The sequence below is a fragment of the Leucopleurus acutus genome, assembly GCF_964270905.1.
Source record: "Leucopleurus acutus genome assembly, chromosome: 15".
Taxonomy (NCBI): domain Eukaryota; kingdom Metazoa; phylum Chordata; class Mammalia; order Artiodactyla; family Delphinidae; genus Leucopleurus; species Leucopleurus acutus.
This window is the reverse complement of record NC_139157.1, coordinates 9,050,772-9,063,689: the sequence shown is the minus strand read 5'-3', so window position 1 is coordinate 9,063,689 and position 12,918 is coordinate 9,050,772. Positions and strand designations below refer to the sequence as shown.

General features: G+C 49.9%; 1 protein-coding gene across 3 annotated transcripts in view; it reads left to right on the top strand.

Moving 5' to 3' along the window:
- The window catches only part of TULP4 (TUB like protein 4), a 168,762-nt gene extending 157,186 nt beyond the window's left edge, over positions 1 to 11,576 (top strand). For 2 of the 3 annotated variants that reach the window (XM_082855808.1, XM_082855806.1), the window contains 4 exons: positions 455 to 548; positions 3,781 to 3,924; positions 6,385 to 8,894; positions 10,588 to 11,576. In XM_082855808.1, the coding sequence (XP_082711934.1) occupies positions 455 to 548; positions 3,781 to 3,924; positions 6,385 to 8,894; positions 10,588 to 10,704 (2,865 nt within the window). In that variant the 3' untranslated portion in view covers positions 10,705 to 11,576. Of the gene's footprint in view, positions 1 to 454; positions 549 to 3,780; positions 3,925 to 6,357; positions 8,895 to 10,587 lie in introns of all 3 variants that reach the window. The other variant, XM_082855807.1, reaches the window with a different exon arrangement.
- The last annotated feature ends 1,342 nt before the right edge of the window (positions 11,577 to 12,918 follow it).

The following is a 12,918-nucleotide window of genomic DNA, read 5'->3' as shown; positions in this document are numbered from 1 at the left end:
ATTGGGTGGTCTCAGGACATAGTGGTATCAATGCAACTGATATTTCTGGGAGAAATATCAAGGCTAAGAATGGAGTCAGAGCTTGGTACCTTGTGTAATAGATCAGTGACCGGGGCAAAAGGAGAGGTGAAGAAACATGTGCCCACGTCACTTCTGTGACCTTTCTAAGCTACCCACACACGGGCACACTGGGACACCGTCCGCCCCTCACTCCCAGACCTGAGAATCACAGCCCGTGAGCCACCACTTAAAAACAGGGCCTGGCATGCTGTAGTCGGCATCTGGTATTGAAAACGGTAGAACGATACAGAGAATGAATGTTTCTGTCAGTGCCCACCAGCGACTTTTTAAGCAAAAAGTGTTGGCATTCTTACTTCTTAAGTGATTGATAGAAAATATGGAAAGAGATTGTGATTTTTCTTCTTTTCTCCCCCCCCCCCCCCCCCCCCCACAGCACAACTATCTTGCTCAGGTCACGTCTAATATCTGGGGAACCAAATTTAAGATCGTGGGCTTGGCTGCTTTCCTGCCAACCAACCTCGGTGCAGGTAAGCACTGCATGCATCCCAGTCAGAACTCAGGCTGAGAAATCAGTTTCGACCTCCAGTGGCCTAAAGTAAAACACGAGCTCTTACGACACCAAAAGGTTCGCATGTGCTTTACCTCCAGGTTAGCCACTGTGATGTTGTAAAAATTAGAATTATTGCTCGAATCCGGTTTTTTTTTTTGCCAGTGGTGCTTTGATTTTTTTCTAGAAGCCGTGACTGATAAAAATGACAGAAATAACCAAAAGCTCTGATAGGTTTCTGGTTATTTTGATTTCTGGCCTTTTACCGTGGGCAGATTTTGGTACCAGTGTCTTTAGGTTCTTGAGGCAAAAGAAACTTCTCAAGAAAGTCGAGAAGAGAGCATTGGAGGCTATTAGAACATGTGGGCTGCCTGTTAGTACAGTTCTTAGTGGTAAATCTTTGTAGATTTCATTTGTAAGTACCAGATAAATATCCTGTCTGTTGGAAGCTTGAGACATCGGGGAAAATGGAACCAACGGAGGACAGAGCTGGGCGAGAACCCAGAGTATGCGTCCTCCTCGGTACCCGACTTGAGTGAGTAGCACTAACGTGTCACTTTTACTCCGGGACAGTGAGGGAGGGAAATGACAGAGGTCCTTTTCCAAGTGGCTTCCTCCTGCTGGCACGGCCCTGTATGGGCTGAGCGGCTGTGTGTCCCCCACCTTGTGGGGTGGCCTGATCATTTGACATGCACACGCCATTCCAGAAGGCCGCCTTGGCCAGCCTGTGGCTGGGGGCCCCATCTTGAATGTGCTCTGTGTAACCTACTAAAAATATTTTTTGTTTTTTGGTTTTTTGTTTTAAATTCTGAATCTGCCTATTAGAGCTGTCTCAAACACAGATCCTTTAAAATAAATAATTCTTGCAAAGCAGACGTTAAAAGATATGTTGCTGTGTCTGTATCTTCAGAGGCTTATTAAGCAGTGCTGCAGGTGGATTTTTCATTTTGAAGTTATTCAGCTTAAAGAAGAGGAGGAATAAAGGTAAAATATAAAACTGACTTAGGACATAAGAGTAGACTATCCCTGTACATAATGCAAAGAAATCTCTTAGGGTATTTTCCACAACCTGGACACCTTCTGAAGACCACAAAAGCCTGTTCTTCAGTAGTTCAGCAGTGCGCTGCTGGTGTACACGGGGTTCTTATACCACTGTGTGAGGGTTGTGACCATCCCCATGTCAGTAAGCTGAGAACTTAGCCATCTGCTGACTGTAAACTTGAAAAAAGGAATGAAGGAATTTACTTACTGAATCTTTTCGTTCTGTCTGCCCTTATTTCTTGGACGTTGAGTAGACCCACGAGTGGGTCAGCGAGACCTTCAGATGGGAGGGCCCGTAAGTGCCTCTGAGGCCCGTGCTGCTGCTGTGCGAGGAATCTGAGTGCCCGGGACCAAAGCCTGCTGTGTGACTGCGGTGAAATCACTGTCCTAGTCATTGACCTTTTTAAAAAGAGGGTTTTAGGGCTTCCCTGGTGGCGCAGTGGTTGAGAGTCCGCCTGCCGATGCAGGGGACACGGGTTCGTGTCCCGGTCTGGGAATATCCCACATGCCGCGGAGCGGCTGGGCCCGTGAGCCATGGCCGCTGAGCCTGCGCGTCCGGAGCCTGTGCTCCGCAACGGGAGAGGCCACAACAGTGAGAGGCCCGCGTACCGCAAAAAAAAAAAAAAAAAAAAGAGGGTTTTAGCTAGTACCATATGTCAAGCGAAGAGAATTTTGCATTTGATTCTACTAGAGAGAAGAAATTAACTCTTGGATTTTAGAAGGTATATTACATATGGGCACCCTATTAAATACTCTGGTAAGCTCACCAGTGTGGATGGAAAGCTAGAAGTCTGTATGGCCTGGCCTGTGGTTATTAAAAGAAAAAGAAAGTGAGTGCTGTTGGTTACTTTATATTGGATCATTGGATAATAATTTGTTTCTTTCTATTAGAATGATCTGGCCTGTGAAATTTTCTATTTTTAATTTTTTACATTTCTTAATTTTAAAAATATGGAATAAATTCGGAAGGTTTAAAGGAGCATAGTTAAGCTGTCTCGTCCTCACCCCCAGCACCTAGGTTTCCTCCCCCCTCTGGAGGCAACTGATGCTGTGTCTTAATCCCTCCTGGGATTTTTAATTTTATTTCTCTTTGTCAATCTGAATGACAAGAGCAGCACTTTAATGCATGCACTAATTCTGAAGCTATATGGCCATCCAGAGTTTTTAGGCCGAAATGCATATTCTCTTCTGTGGGCAAGGGAGATGAAAAAGACCTGTAAGGACTGCTGGGTTGGAAAAATCGTCTTAGCCCACGCCAGTCCAAGCACGCACCTTACAGAGGTGCTTCAAAAAAGGAAGCCTACTGCGCCCTGGGGCTGCTGGCCAGCCAGCCACCAGGCTGTTGGAGGTGAGAGCTGTGGAGATAGGGTTTGGCTTATCTTAACACAAAACTTAAAATAGTAATAATTAAAGCAACTCTACATATGTCACAGGAAAGAGTGTAAAGGGAAAGTTGGCGGGGCAGTTTCATGCTGATTCTAATCTACCGTGAAACTTAAATTCAGATTCATTATTTTTTTCAGCTTATTTTGTCTCTAAATATTTTAGTTGCAATCTAGGCCTTCTCTTAAATGTCCCCATTAATCAAAGTAAACCTTAGTATTTAAAGAAGCATGTGGCAGTTCCCCGTGTCTATCCTGATCATGAAATTGAAAGTCAGTAAGATAAGAATTCAGTCCTGAATAAAAGCGGCGTTTCATTCCTACCTGAGTCACGTCACCCCTTCTGTCATAGTTGCCTTCAAACAGCTCCTTGATTGCCCGAGATTCCCCTGAGCTCGGCGCTCTGGTTATCACAACTATTTTCACCAAATTATCCTTCTGATTGCAAATGAGGTTTAAAAAAATATATATCATTTCCAGCTCATTCCAAAAAAGAGTGTACGTTTTTAACATTTAAAATGTGTGGTTCTGTAGACAAACCACTGGCAGAGTGGCCGGGCTAGACCGAGAATTTGCTGTCACTGAATCTGCACTGTGTCCAGGGTGGCGGGTCGAGTGCCAGGGGCAGATGCGCAGCTGCCCTCAGGCTCTCAGCCCGCCCGCACAGATCTGTCTTCGGAGGGCAGGGACACCGCAGCCCCATTTCTCTCCCCGTGAGGGACTCTGCTGGCACCCTGGCTGCCCTCTGCTTGTCTCTGTTGACCGTGCTTTCCTCCTCCTCCCCACCAGTAATCTATAAAACCAGCCTCCTGCATCTCCAGCCGCGGCAGATGACCATCTATCTCCCGGAGGTTCGGAAGATTTCCATGGACTTTGTTAATTTACCTGTCTTCAACCCAAACGTGTTCAGTGAAGATGAAGATGATTTACCAGGTGTGTTCACGCATGTCAGCTGGTTTGTCACGAGCCCACACCCTCTCTTAGTGGGTCGTGTTGGGGGACAGAGTGGTGGTAGTTGAGGATTACAGCACGTCAGCCTGTGCCTGCTGCCTCAGTAAGGTTGGAAGGCATGTGAGGTGTCACGGCAGAAAGGTCACACACTGTCACTAGTTTGGGGAGGAGGGGAGTTGCCGGAGTAAGGACGATGGAGGTGGAGGTGGCTGTGAGTGCTGCTGCCACCTCGTCTCACCCTCAGGGTGATCCTCCTAGTCACGTGCCTGCATAAAGAGAAGTTAACGGGACCAATCAGACATCAGAAACGAAACCCTGTCTCACGGACCCTAGGCCAGCCCTCGTCCTCTCTGTCCCTGCTTAGAGAATGACGTCACGCAGATGACCCTATGCCCACGAAGCCCAGTTTCTCAAACCTGCCCCGTCTCCCGGGCAGAAAACCTGTGCATTTCAACGTCTCTCTTAAGTGCAGTGCAGGTCTCCATGCACAGAACAGAAGCCTGGTGTGAGTTAAAAGTAAAATCTGGTACAAGGTTTTAAAATCCCAGTTTACAGATTTTGAAATATCTATAGCATCTTAGGTTCATTTAAGCGCTTCCTAGTCAGGGGGTCCTATTTTGATTAACAGACTAGAATGAATTCTAATTAGTCTCCCAATTATTGTCTGTGACTATTCTCAAAAGAAGTCCACCTGCAACAGTTTTATAAACACAGAGCTTCCTCTACTTACAACCAAGCAAGGTTCTGAAAGTCTCTGGTTTCTGAGCCAGAGGAGCCCTGCATGGGCCACTGACTTTTCCTGTACCTGGTCATTCTCAAACAGAAGGGCTCTAGTCTCGCCATGGGATGGGCTAGACACTGATCCCAGCTCAGGCTCTGAACGTGAGGGAGTTGTCTGCCTTCTCTCAGCCCAGGTTTTTACCTGTAAAATGACTGTGCTTTCTGACAGTAGCCGCCTTTGGTCCTCTGACGGTTTACCTCTCCTCATGGGTGGAGCAGATGTTCTGGACTCACGCGGCCCTGATGGGCAAGGTCTTGCAACCGTGTTAGCCTGTGGTTTGGTGAGGCTGCACACCCTTGAGTGTGTAGCCTGTGCCCTGCTAGTTCACAGCCTTGGATCTGGGAGTATCTTTTACACTTTCTCCTTATCGCCTTCCATTCTCCCAGAACGTGACTGATAGAGCTCTCTCTAATGCTCAGCTGTTGTTGTAATCGTCTGTGGTTCCCTGTGGAGGAGGGAACGTTTGGTCTCAGAGTTTAAACTCAGTGCTTTGTGACGCGACAGAGACTCTCGTCTCGTTCAGTGGGGAAGACACCTGTCGTCAGTATTCTATACCAAGGAGAGAACGTCTGGAAGAGGAAGCTGAACAGGAATAGTAGAAAACTTGGGACAGGGCCCAGATTCGTGCAGCCAGGAGATAGTTACCTCTCACAAGAGGACCCCCCGGAAGGGGAGAGTCTGTTACAGGCGCTGAGGGTGGGCTTAGCTTTTCATGAACCAGCTGGTTTCGTTCTGAAGTTCTGGTGAACGGTCAGCCGGCCTCTGCAATTAGCCTGTTAAATTCTATTTCCTGCTCGGATACTGGTTGCCACACAGCACTTAGAGGCCCACATGAGCCAGCTTGCCGTGCTCAGTGAGCAGTTCAGACAGTGGCTCTGAGCACATGCACGTGGTCTGCAGGTCAACGCTCAAATATACACTTTATTAAATCCCCACTGTGAACAAATAGGATATATTTACAGGGTTTATTCAATGGGGCTCACCTTATGTACCATTTGAAATGCTAAAAAGCAGCTAAATTAGGAAATGACCCTTCCCCTCATATGCAGATTTGCTAGAGGAGTCTTTTCATTGGTTTCTCTACTGCATTTCACATGGTTCTATTTACAGAAACTTAATTGCCGTACACATCTCAGACACACACCTGCTGCATGACACTTCCCACACTAACCAGTCCGTGACCCTGGATGAATCCACTCTAAAGAAGCCTAGGCACTGAGTCCTCAGTGGAGTTTCATACTGTACCAGGGCCCTCTTCTTGCACAAAAGAGGGGGCCGTTTTATGAATATCACAAGTTAAAAGCATCTTTTAAACACTTAATCGTTTGCCATGGTGCCATTCAGGTACATGGTACCAAATTCAGAAGGTTCAGAGGTGTTTATTGAAAATAAGGGAGAGTCGTCCCTTAGCTTACGGACGACTGCAGGCTGCCCTGAAGAACCCACTGGGATTGCCTGTGTGTCCTTCTAGAAACATTTAGGGAAGTGTTGTGTAACTTGTGTGAACTGTCCAGCTTTCCCTAAGCAAACACACCTTCCTCTGTAGCGACTGCATTCTGTATGCAGAAGGACTGGATGAGTAGAGGTGTGTTGCTTATTCTGACCCAGTTTCATGGCAGTGTTTTGTTTGTAAGCAGTTCATCTTTCTAATTTCCTTTCAGTGACAGGAGCATCTGGTGTGCCCGAGAACAACCCACCTTGCACCGTGAACATCCCCATCGCCCCCATCCACAGCTCGGCTCAAGCGATGTCCCCCACGCAGAGCATCGGGCTGGTGCAGTCCCTGCTGGCCAACCAGAATGTGCAGCTGGATGTCCTGACCAATCAGACCACAGCCGTGGGCGCTGCCGAGCACGCAAGCGACAGCGCCGCCCAGTACCCAGTGGCCAGCCGCTACTCCAGCCCTGGCCAGGTGATCTTCGGGGGCGTGGAGATGAGCCGCGTCATTCCCAACCCCCCTCAGCTGTCCCTGCCCCCGCCAGCACAGGGGGCCATCCAGCTGTCCGTGCTGGACCACGGGGACCGAGACCACGAGCACCTGCAGAAGCCAGCCAAGGCCCTGCGGCCGGTGCCACAGTTGGCTACCGAGGGGGACGCGGTGGTGTTCAGCGCCCCCCAGGAGGTCCAGGTGGCCAAGATGAACCCCCCACCCCCCTACCCGGGAACCATCCCCGCGGCCCCCACCACCGCGGCGCCGCCGCCGCCCCCACCGCCCCCACCGCCCCCGCTGGACACGTGCTTGAAGAAGGGCGACTTCTCGCCCTACCCCACGGCGGCGCACTACCAGCCGCCCCTGGGCTACGAGAGAATCACCACCTTCGATAGCAGCGGCAACGTGGAGGAGGTGTGCCGGCCCCGGACACGCATGCTCTGCTCCCAGAACACCTACGCGCTCCCGGGCCCGGGCAGCTCGGCCACGCTGAGGCTCACCGCCACCGAGAAGAAGGTCCCGCAGCCCTGCACCAGCGCCACCCTGAACCGCCTGACGGTCCCGCGCTACTCCATCCCCCCGGGGGACCCGCCCCCCTACCCGGACCTCGCCGGCCCGCTGGGCGCCCCCGGCCGCGGCGCGGGGCAGAGACCCGACGGCGGCCTCATCCACGCCACGCTGCGCAGGAACAACCGCGAGGCGGCGCTCAAGGCGGCGCCGCTGGCCGAGCCCCCGCGGCCGCCGCCGCACCCGCCCAGGCCAAAGGGCGCGGCGCAGTTCCCGGCGCGGCCCCCGCCCGCCCTGTACACCTGCAGCCAGTGCAGCGGCGCGGGCGCGGCGGGGAGGCCGGAGCCGGGCGCGGGGTCGCAGCCGGGCGTCGGCCTGGTGCACGCGGCCGGCACCTCCCCGCTGACTTCCCAGTCGTCCTACAGCCTCCTGAGCGCGGGCGACGGCGCCCGCGAGCGCGCCGACTACGTCAACTCGGCCTTCACAGAGGACGAGGCGCTGGCCCAGCACTGTCAGGCCGAGAAGCCGCTGAGGCACCCCCAGCTGAGCGAAGCCGCTGTGGCCGTGAAGCGGCCGCCCCCCTACCAGTGGGACCCCGTGCTGGGGGAGGATGTTTGGGTTCCTCAGGAAAGGACAGCACAGACCGCGATGCCCAACCCCCTGAAGCTGTCCCCACTGATGGTAGGTCAGAGCCAGCACCTGGATGTGTCCCGAGTGCCCTTCGTCTCCCCCAAGCCTCCCGCCAGCCCTACTGCCACTTTCCAGACAGGCTATGGCATGGGAGTGCCCTATCCGGGAGGCTATAACACCTCCGCTTTGACGGGGGTGCAGGCTCCCTGCTCCCCGAAAGACGCTCTGGCCCCAGCACAGTTTGCACAACAGGAGTCCGCGGTGGTTCTTCAAACGGCCTACCCGCCCAGCCTCTCCTACTGCCCCCTGCCCCCCATGTATCCGGGAAGCAGCGCCTGCTCGAGTTTACAACTGCCACCCATCGCCTTGCACCCTTGGAATTCCTACAGCGCGTGCCCGCCCGTGCAGAACCCCCAGGGCGCTCTTCCCCCCAAGGCGCACTTGGTGGTGGAGAAGCCCCTCGTGTCCCCGCCGCCCACGGACCTCCAAACCCACCTGGGTACAGAGGTGATGGTAGAGACAGCAGACAACTTCCAGGAAGTCCTCTCCCTGACGGAGAGCCCAGTGCCCCAGCGGACAGAGAAATTCGGAAAGAAAAACCGGAAGCGGCTGGACAGCCGGGCCGAGGAGGGAAATGTTCAGGCCATCACTGAAGGCAAAGTGAAGAAGGAGGCTCGGACTTTGAGTGATTTTAATTCCCTCATCTCCAGCCCCCGCCTGGGGAGAGAGAAGAAGAAAGTGAAGAGTCAGAAAGACCAGCTGAAGTCGAAGAAGTTGAATAAGACAAATGAGTTCCAGGACAGTTCGGAGAGCGAGCCGGAGCTGTTCATCAGCGGGGACGAGCTGATGAACCAGAGCCAGGGCAGCAAGAAGGGCTGGAAGAGCAAGAGGAGCCTGAGGGCGGCCAGTGAGCTGGAGGAGTTCAAGTGCAGGAAAGCCAGCGAGAAAGAGGACGGGCGGCTGGGCAGCCAGGGCTTCGTGTACGTCATGGCCAACAAGCAGCCTCTCTGGAACGAGGCCACCCAGGTGTACCAGCTGGACTTCGGGGGGCGGGTGACCCAGGAGTCGGCAAAGAACTTCCAGATCGAGCTGGAGGGGCGGCAGGTAAGAAGCCATGTGCTGGGGTGTGGCCCGAGTGCCACTGTCTGGTCCTGACAGGTCTCTGGACTTCGGCCTTCGGGAGCATTTTTATGAAGGCCAGATGGGAAATGTGGGAAACGGCTGATGACTCTTAGCTGGGGCCGGGCGGGCTGGTAATTTTCAGTGTGCCTATTGCTATCTTTTCTTTATTTCTCCCCGAAGTAACGCATGTCCTGATTTTTTGAAGTCAGATGGTTCTGTGAGACCCATGAGGAAAATAGCAGGCACCTGCCCACTGCCCACAGCTGCTCTGCAGAGGCCAGCTCTAACAACTCAGTCTGTGTGCTGCTTCTGGTGTTTGCCACCGTACTTGCGAAGAACACATTCCTACTTCTATCTCTTGATTTTTTAGTTTGGGGCGTCATGTACTGACTTCTTCCTGAGCACCATAAGGGTTCATTTTCTTCACCCCAACGCCCCCCAACATGTGAACTTTCCCTTCCCCCTTTTCGCAGGTAAATCAGTAGTCATTGGTCCCTCGTTGTGCCACTGAATATGGTTCATTTCTGAGCCACGTATTAGGGTTTAATTACAGTTCCTTTTTTATCGTGTAGACTTTTTACTCAAGACGTAATAATTACCCAGTTTTCATTTGCTTGTCTTTCTGTGTTTCTGTTGTTAAGTCCTTCCCCAGTTCTCTGGCAGAACATACATCTCTTCTTGGTGCACTTGAGCACTTTGCGTAGTTTGTCAGTTCTTCCTGCACCAACCTGGAATTGTTGCTGTGGTCCCACTGCATAGCTGTCGTTCTGGGACTGCCCTTCTCCACCATCCCGGAAATTCCCTTCACCGCTCATATTTAAATCTCATCGTCATTAATTCGCTCAAGAAATGATTATTGAGCACTTGCTATATGCCTGGCAATCCTCTTGGCCAGGAGTTGGGAAATTACGGCCTACAGGCCCATCCAGCCTGCAGCCTCGTTATAGAAATAAAGTTTTACTGGAACACAGCCTCGCCCATTATTTCAGTACTGTCTGCGCTGCTTTTGCCCTGCAGCAGAGGTTCAGTAGCTGTGGCAAAGTCCATATGACCTACAAAGTCTAAAATGTTTTATCATCAGCCCTTTACAGAGAGTTTGGGAACCCCAGTTCTGAGTGCTGAAATTTAGAGCACTGAGGAAAACAGAGGGAGATCTCTGTCCTCCTGGAGTTTACAAAAATGGAAGAAAGACCATAAACAAATATGTGTAACATCATATAATAACATGATACAGTGTGGTCACAGTAAGCACTGGGGTGACAGGAAGGCAGGTGCAGGAGGTGGAGTGCAAGGGGGACCACGTGTGCTCTGCTTGGTCCCTCTCTGAGCAGCGTGACATCTGACATCGCAGGTGGTGGTTCTCTTAAGCCTCTTAGCCTGTAGATTTTTTTTCTCTACGTTTTCTTTCTCCTTCTGTTTCCTTGGTGGAGAAACCACTTCCTTTGACCCGCGGAGCTTTCCATGCTCTGAGTTTTGCTTGTGGCCTCCCCACTGCACGATTTAACGTGTTCTTCCATCTGTTTATTTCCGACAAACTCATAGTTAGATTGAGAAGCTTTTCAGAGTCGCTTTTGTTGGCAGAAATATCTCACAGGCCGCGCTGTCTGCTTCTATCAGGAGCCGCAAGGAGGTTTTCCTTTAACGTCTTTGCTTCCCCGCCCCACCCTCACCCCAGGTGATGCAGTTTGGAAGGATTGACGGCAACGCGTACATCCTGGACTTCCAGTACCCCTTCTCCGCTGTGCAGGCCTTTGCAGTTGCCCTGGCCAACGTGACCCAGCGCCTCAAATGAAGAGACTGGTGTGGGGAGGAGAAAGCTGTCTGATCGCAGACGCTGGAGGAGCCTGCACGGCCTGGTGCCCGGGGGACCAGAAGACAAGGGCAAAACTGGAAACGCCTGTCAGGCCCAGGGGAGGGCACTGACCTTTCGTTGTTGTTTGTTTGGGTTTTTATTATCCTTTATTTTTTTTTTTCTTCTCTCATTTTTTTAAACAAAAGTAAAATACAGGAGAGCGGTGTTTGCAAGCAAAGGGTGCGAGGCACCTATCTGGTGGTGTTTAGGCGGCATGGTCGCTGTGGGAATGTCCTACTGGGTTTGCTTATGTCGGCGACGGGACAAAGGGCCCTTCAGAGGGAAGGTTAGACTGCCTTCTCACCTGCTGTTCTTCTAGACGAGGAGTGTGCATTGTTTTCATTCTCCACAACATCTAGCTTTTATTATTCCTCCAACATCACTACTAGTGTAAATATAAAAAACTTGTTAAGAAAAACACAACCAAAAAATCCTGAAGGTACAGGTTCTCTTGTGGGGGGGACAACGTTTAATTCACGCATATTATGTTATTCCCCCAGAGGTGACTTGATTAATGAGGGGTATTTTGGCAAATGCACTGTGTTTGACTAATAAAAGTAGGCGTTTTACGGGGGTGCTATTACCAGGTATAAATATGATTTGCTCATGAGCTCGTAGGGGAAAGGATGACGGGCGAGGAAGGATCTCCTGCAGGTGTTCACGCAGGTGGCTCACGTCGTGTGACCTGAAGCAGTACAAGGGCCACGCTCCTCTTCAGAGGAGGTTTACACTGAAACCTCCACTAGTTTCCTACTACGTCAGAATTCCGTTGGTTCAGCGATCATTCAGTCTGATTGACTTCGGGAGGAAGGTCCCCGAGTAGTGTGGTGTGGGGCAGCGATTTTCTGGGCTGCGGTGGTGGCTCCTTAAGAGACCTGCTGCTGAGAAGTGGGCCTCACTCCCTCTCCCCTCTCATTGTTGAACCTGGGAACCGTGCCAGAGGCGGTGTCTTCCCCACTAGGTAACACTGTTCTATACTTGCTCTCTCTAAAAATGCTGACAACACTGATTTGAAAGCGCTCCTTTCCTCTTTGGGGCTGTATTAAAATTCAGTTGGTTAGAGATGTTTTCCAACAGATTAGAAATGTAGCAAAAGAAATGTTAGGCATTTGCCAGGGTATGAAAAGATAAGAGTTATAATCAATTCTTTTGACAAGAGCCCCACAAGCTTTTCTAGAAAAAAAAAAAGTTGTTTATTAACTTACAGACTGTTTACTGAGGAGATAAACCACTGGGAGAATGTGGTTAAAGTTACAGTACTTAATGTAGTTGGTTGACTATTCTTTGTTAATTTCAACAACAACAACAAAAATCCAGAGGTTCTCTTTTCCCACCTCCCCCTCCACGGAGGGCAATACTCAGCCCTGATAACAAGACCCAGTTCATAGTTTTCAGTTACTGATATCTGTGATGTTGTTTAGGGCAGGAACACAAGAACTGTGTACCAGTTTAGGGTCCTAAATTTGGATTTTGTTTGAAAACAAACAGGTGGAAGATACTGCAGAAACGTTATTTTCCCCCCCAAAAAAAAATTTGTTTTCAATCTTCTGTTTTAGTTTAAAAATTAGAAAAGAAACAGGCCCAATGCAAGATGACATCACTTACCATTTTCTTCAGACCCAGAAGAAACACAGGTGAGGTTTCAAATATGGTGAAGGACATCTCCCAGCTAATACCAGAGCTTCCCATTTTATATTTTAAAATATTGAACCAGATTCTTTGGTGGGTAAATATTTCCAGAAAGAATTTAGCAGTGTATTCAGAATTATATAATTCTTTTATATGAGTTTCTGTAGCTTAACATGATGTTTCAGTGCTTATTATCAGCTGTGCAATAATGGTTATAGCCTATTTCTAAATAATTTAAATGCAGTTCCTCTGTTTTATTGTCCAAAAGTTAATTATTTATCTTGCTTTCATAGTGTTTGTAGAAATTATTTTGTTACTATGTTCTGGTGAGTTATGCCCACTTTATTATTTATTTAGAAAAATAGTATGTAATGACTTATTTGGTGGCAGTATATTTTGCTGCAAGAAATAAAAAGGATGTGATAGAAGGTTTTTTTTACTGGACAATTTGTAACTTTTTCTAATTGGGAAAAATTCCTATTAATCCTTTAAAAGCAATTCTTTTTTTTTTTTTTCATTTTGTGG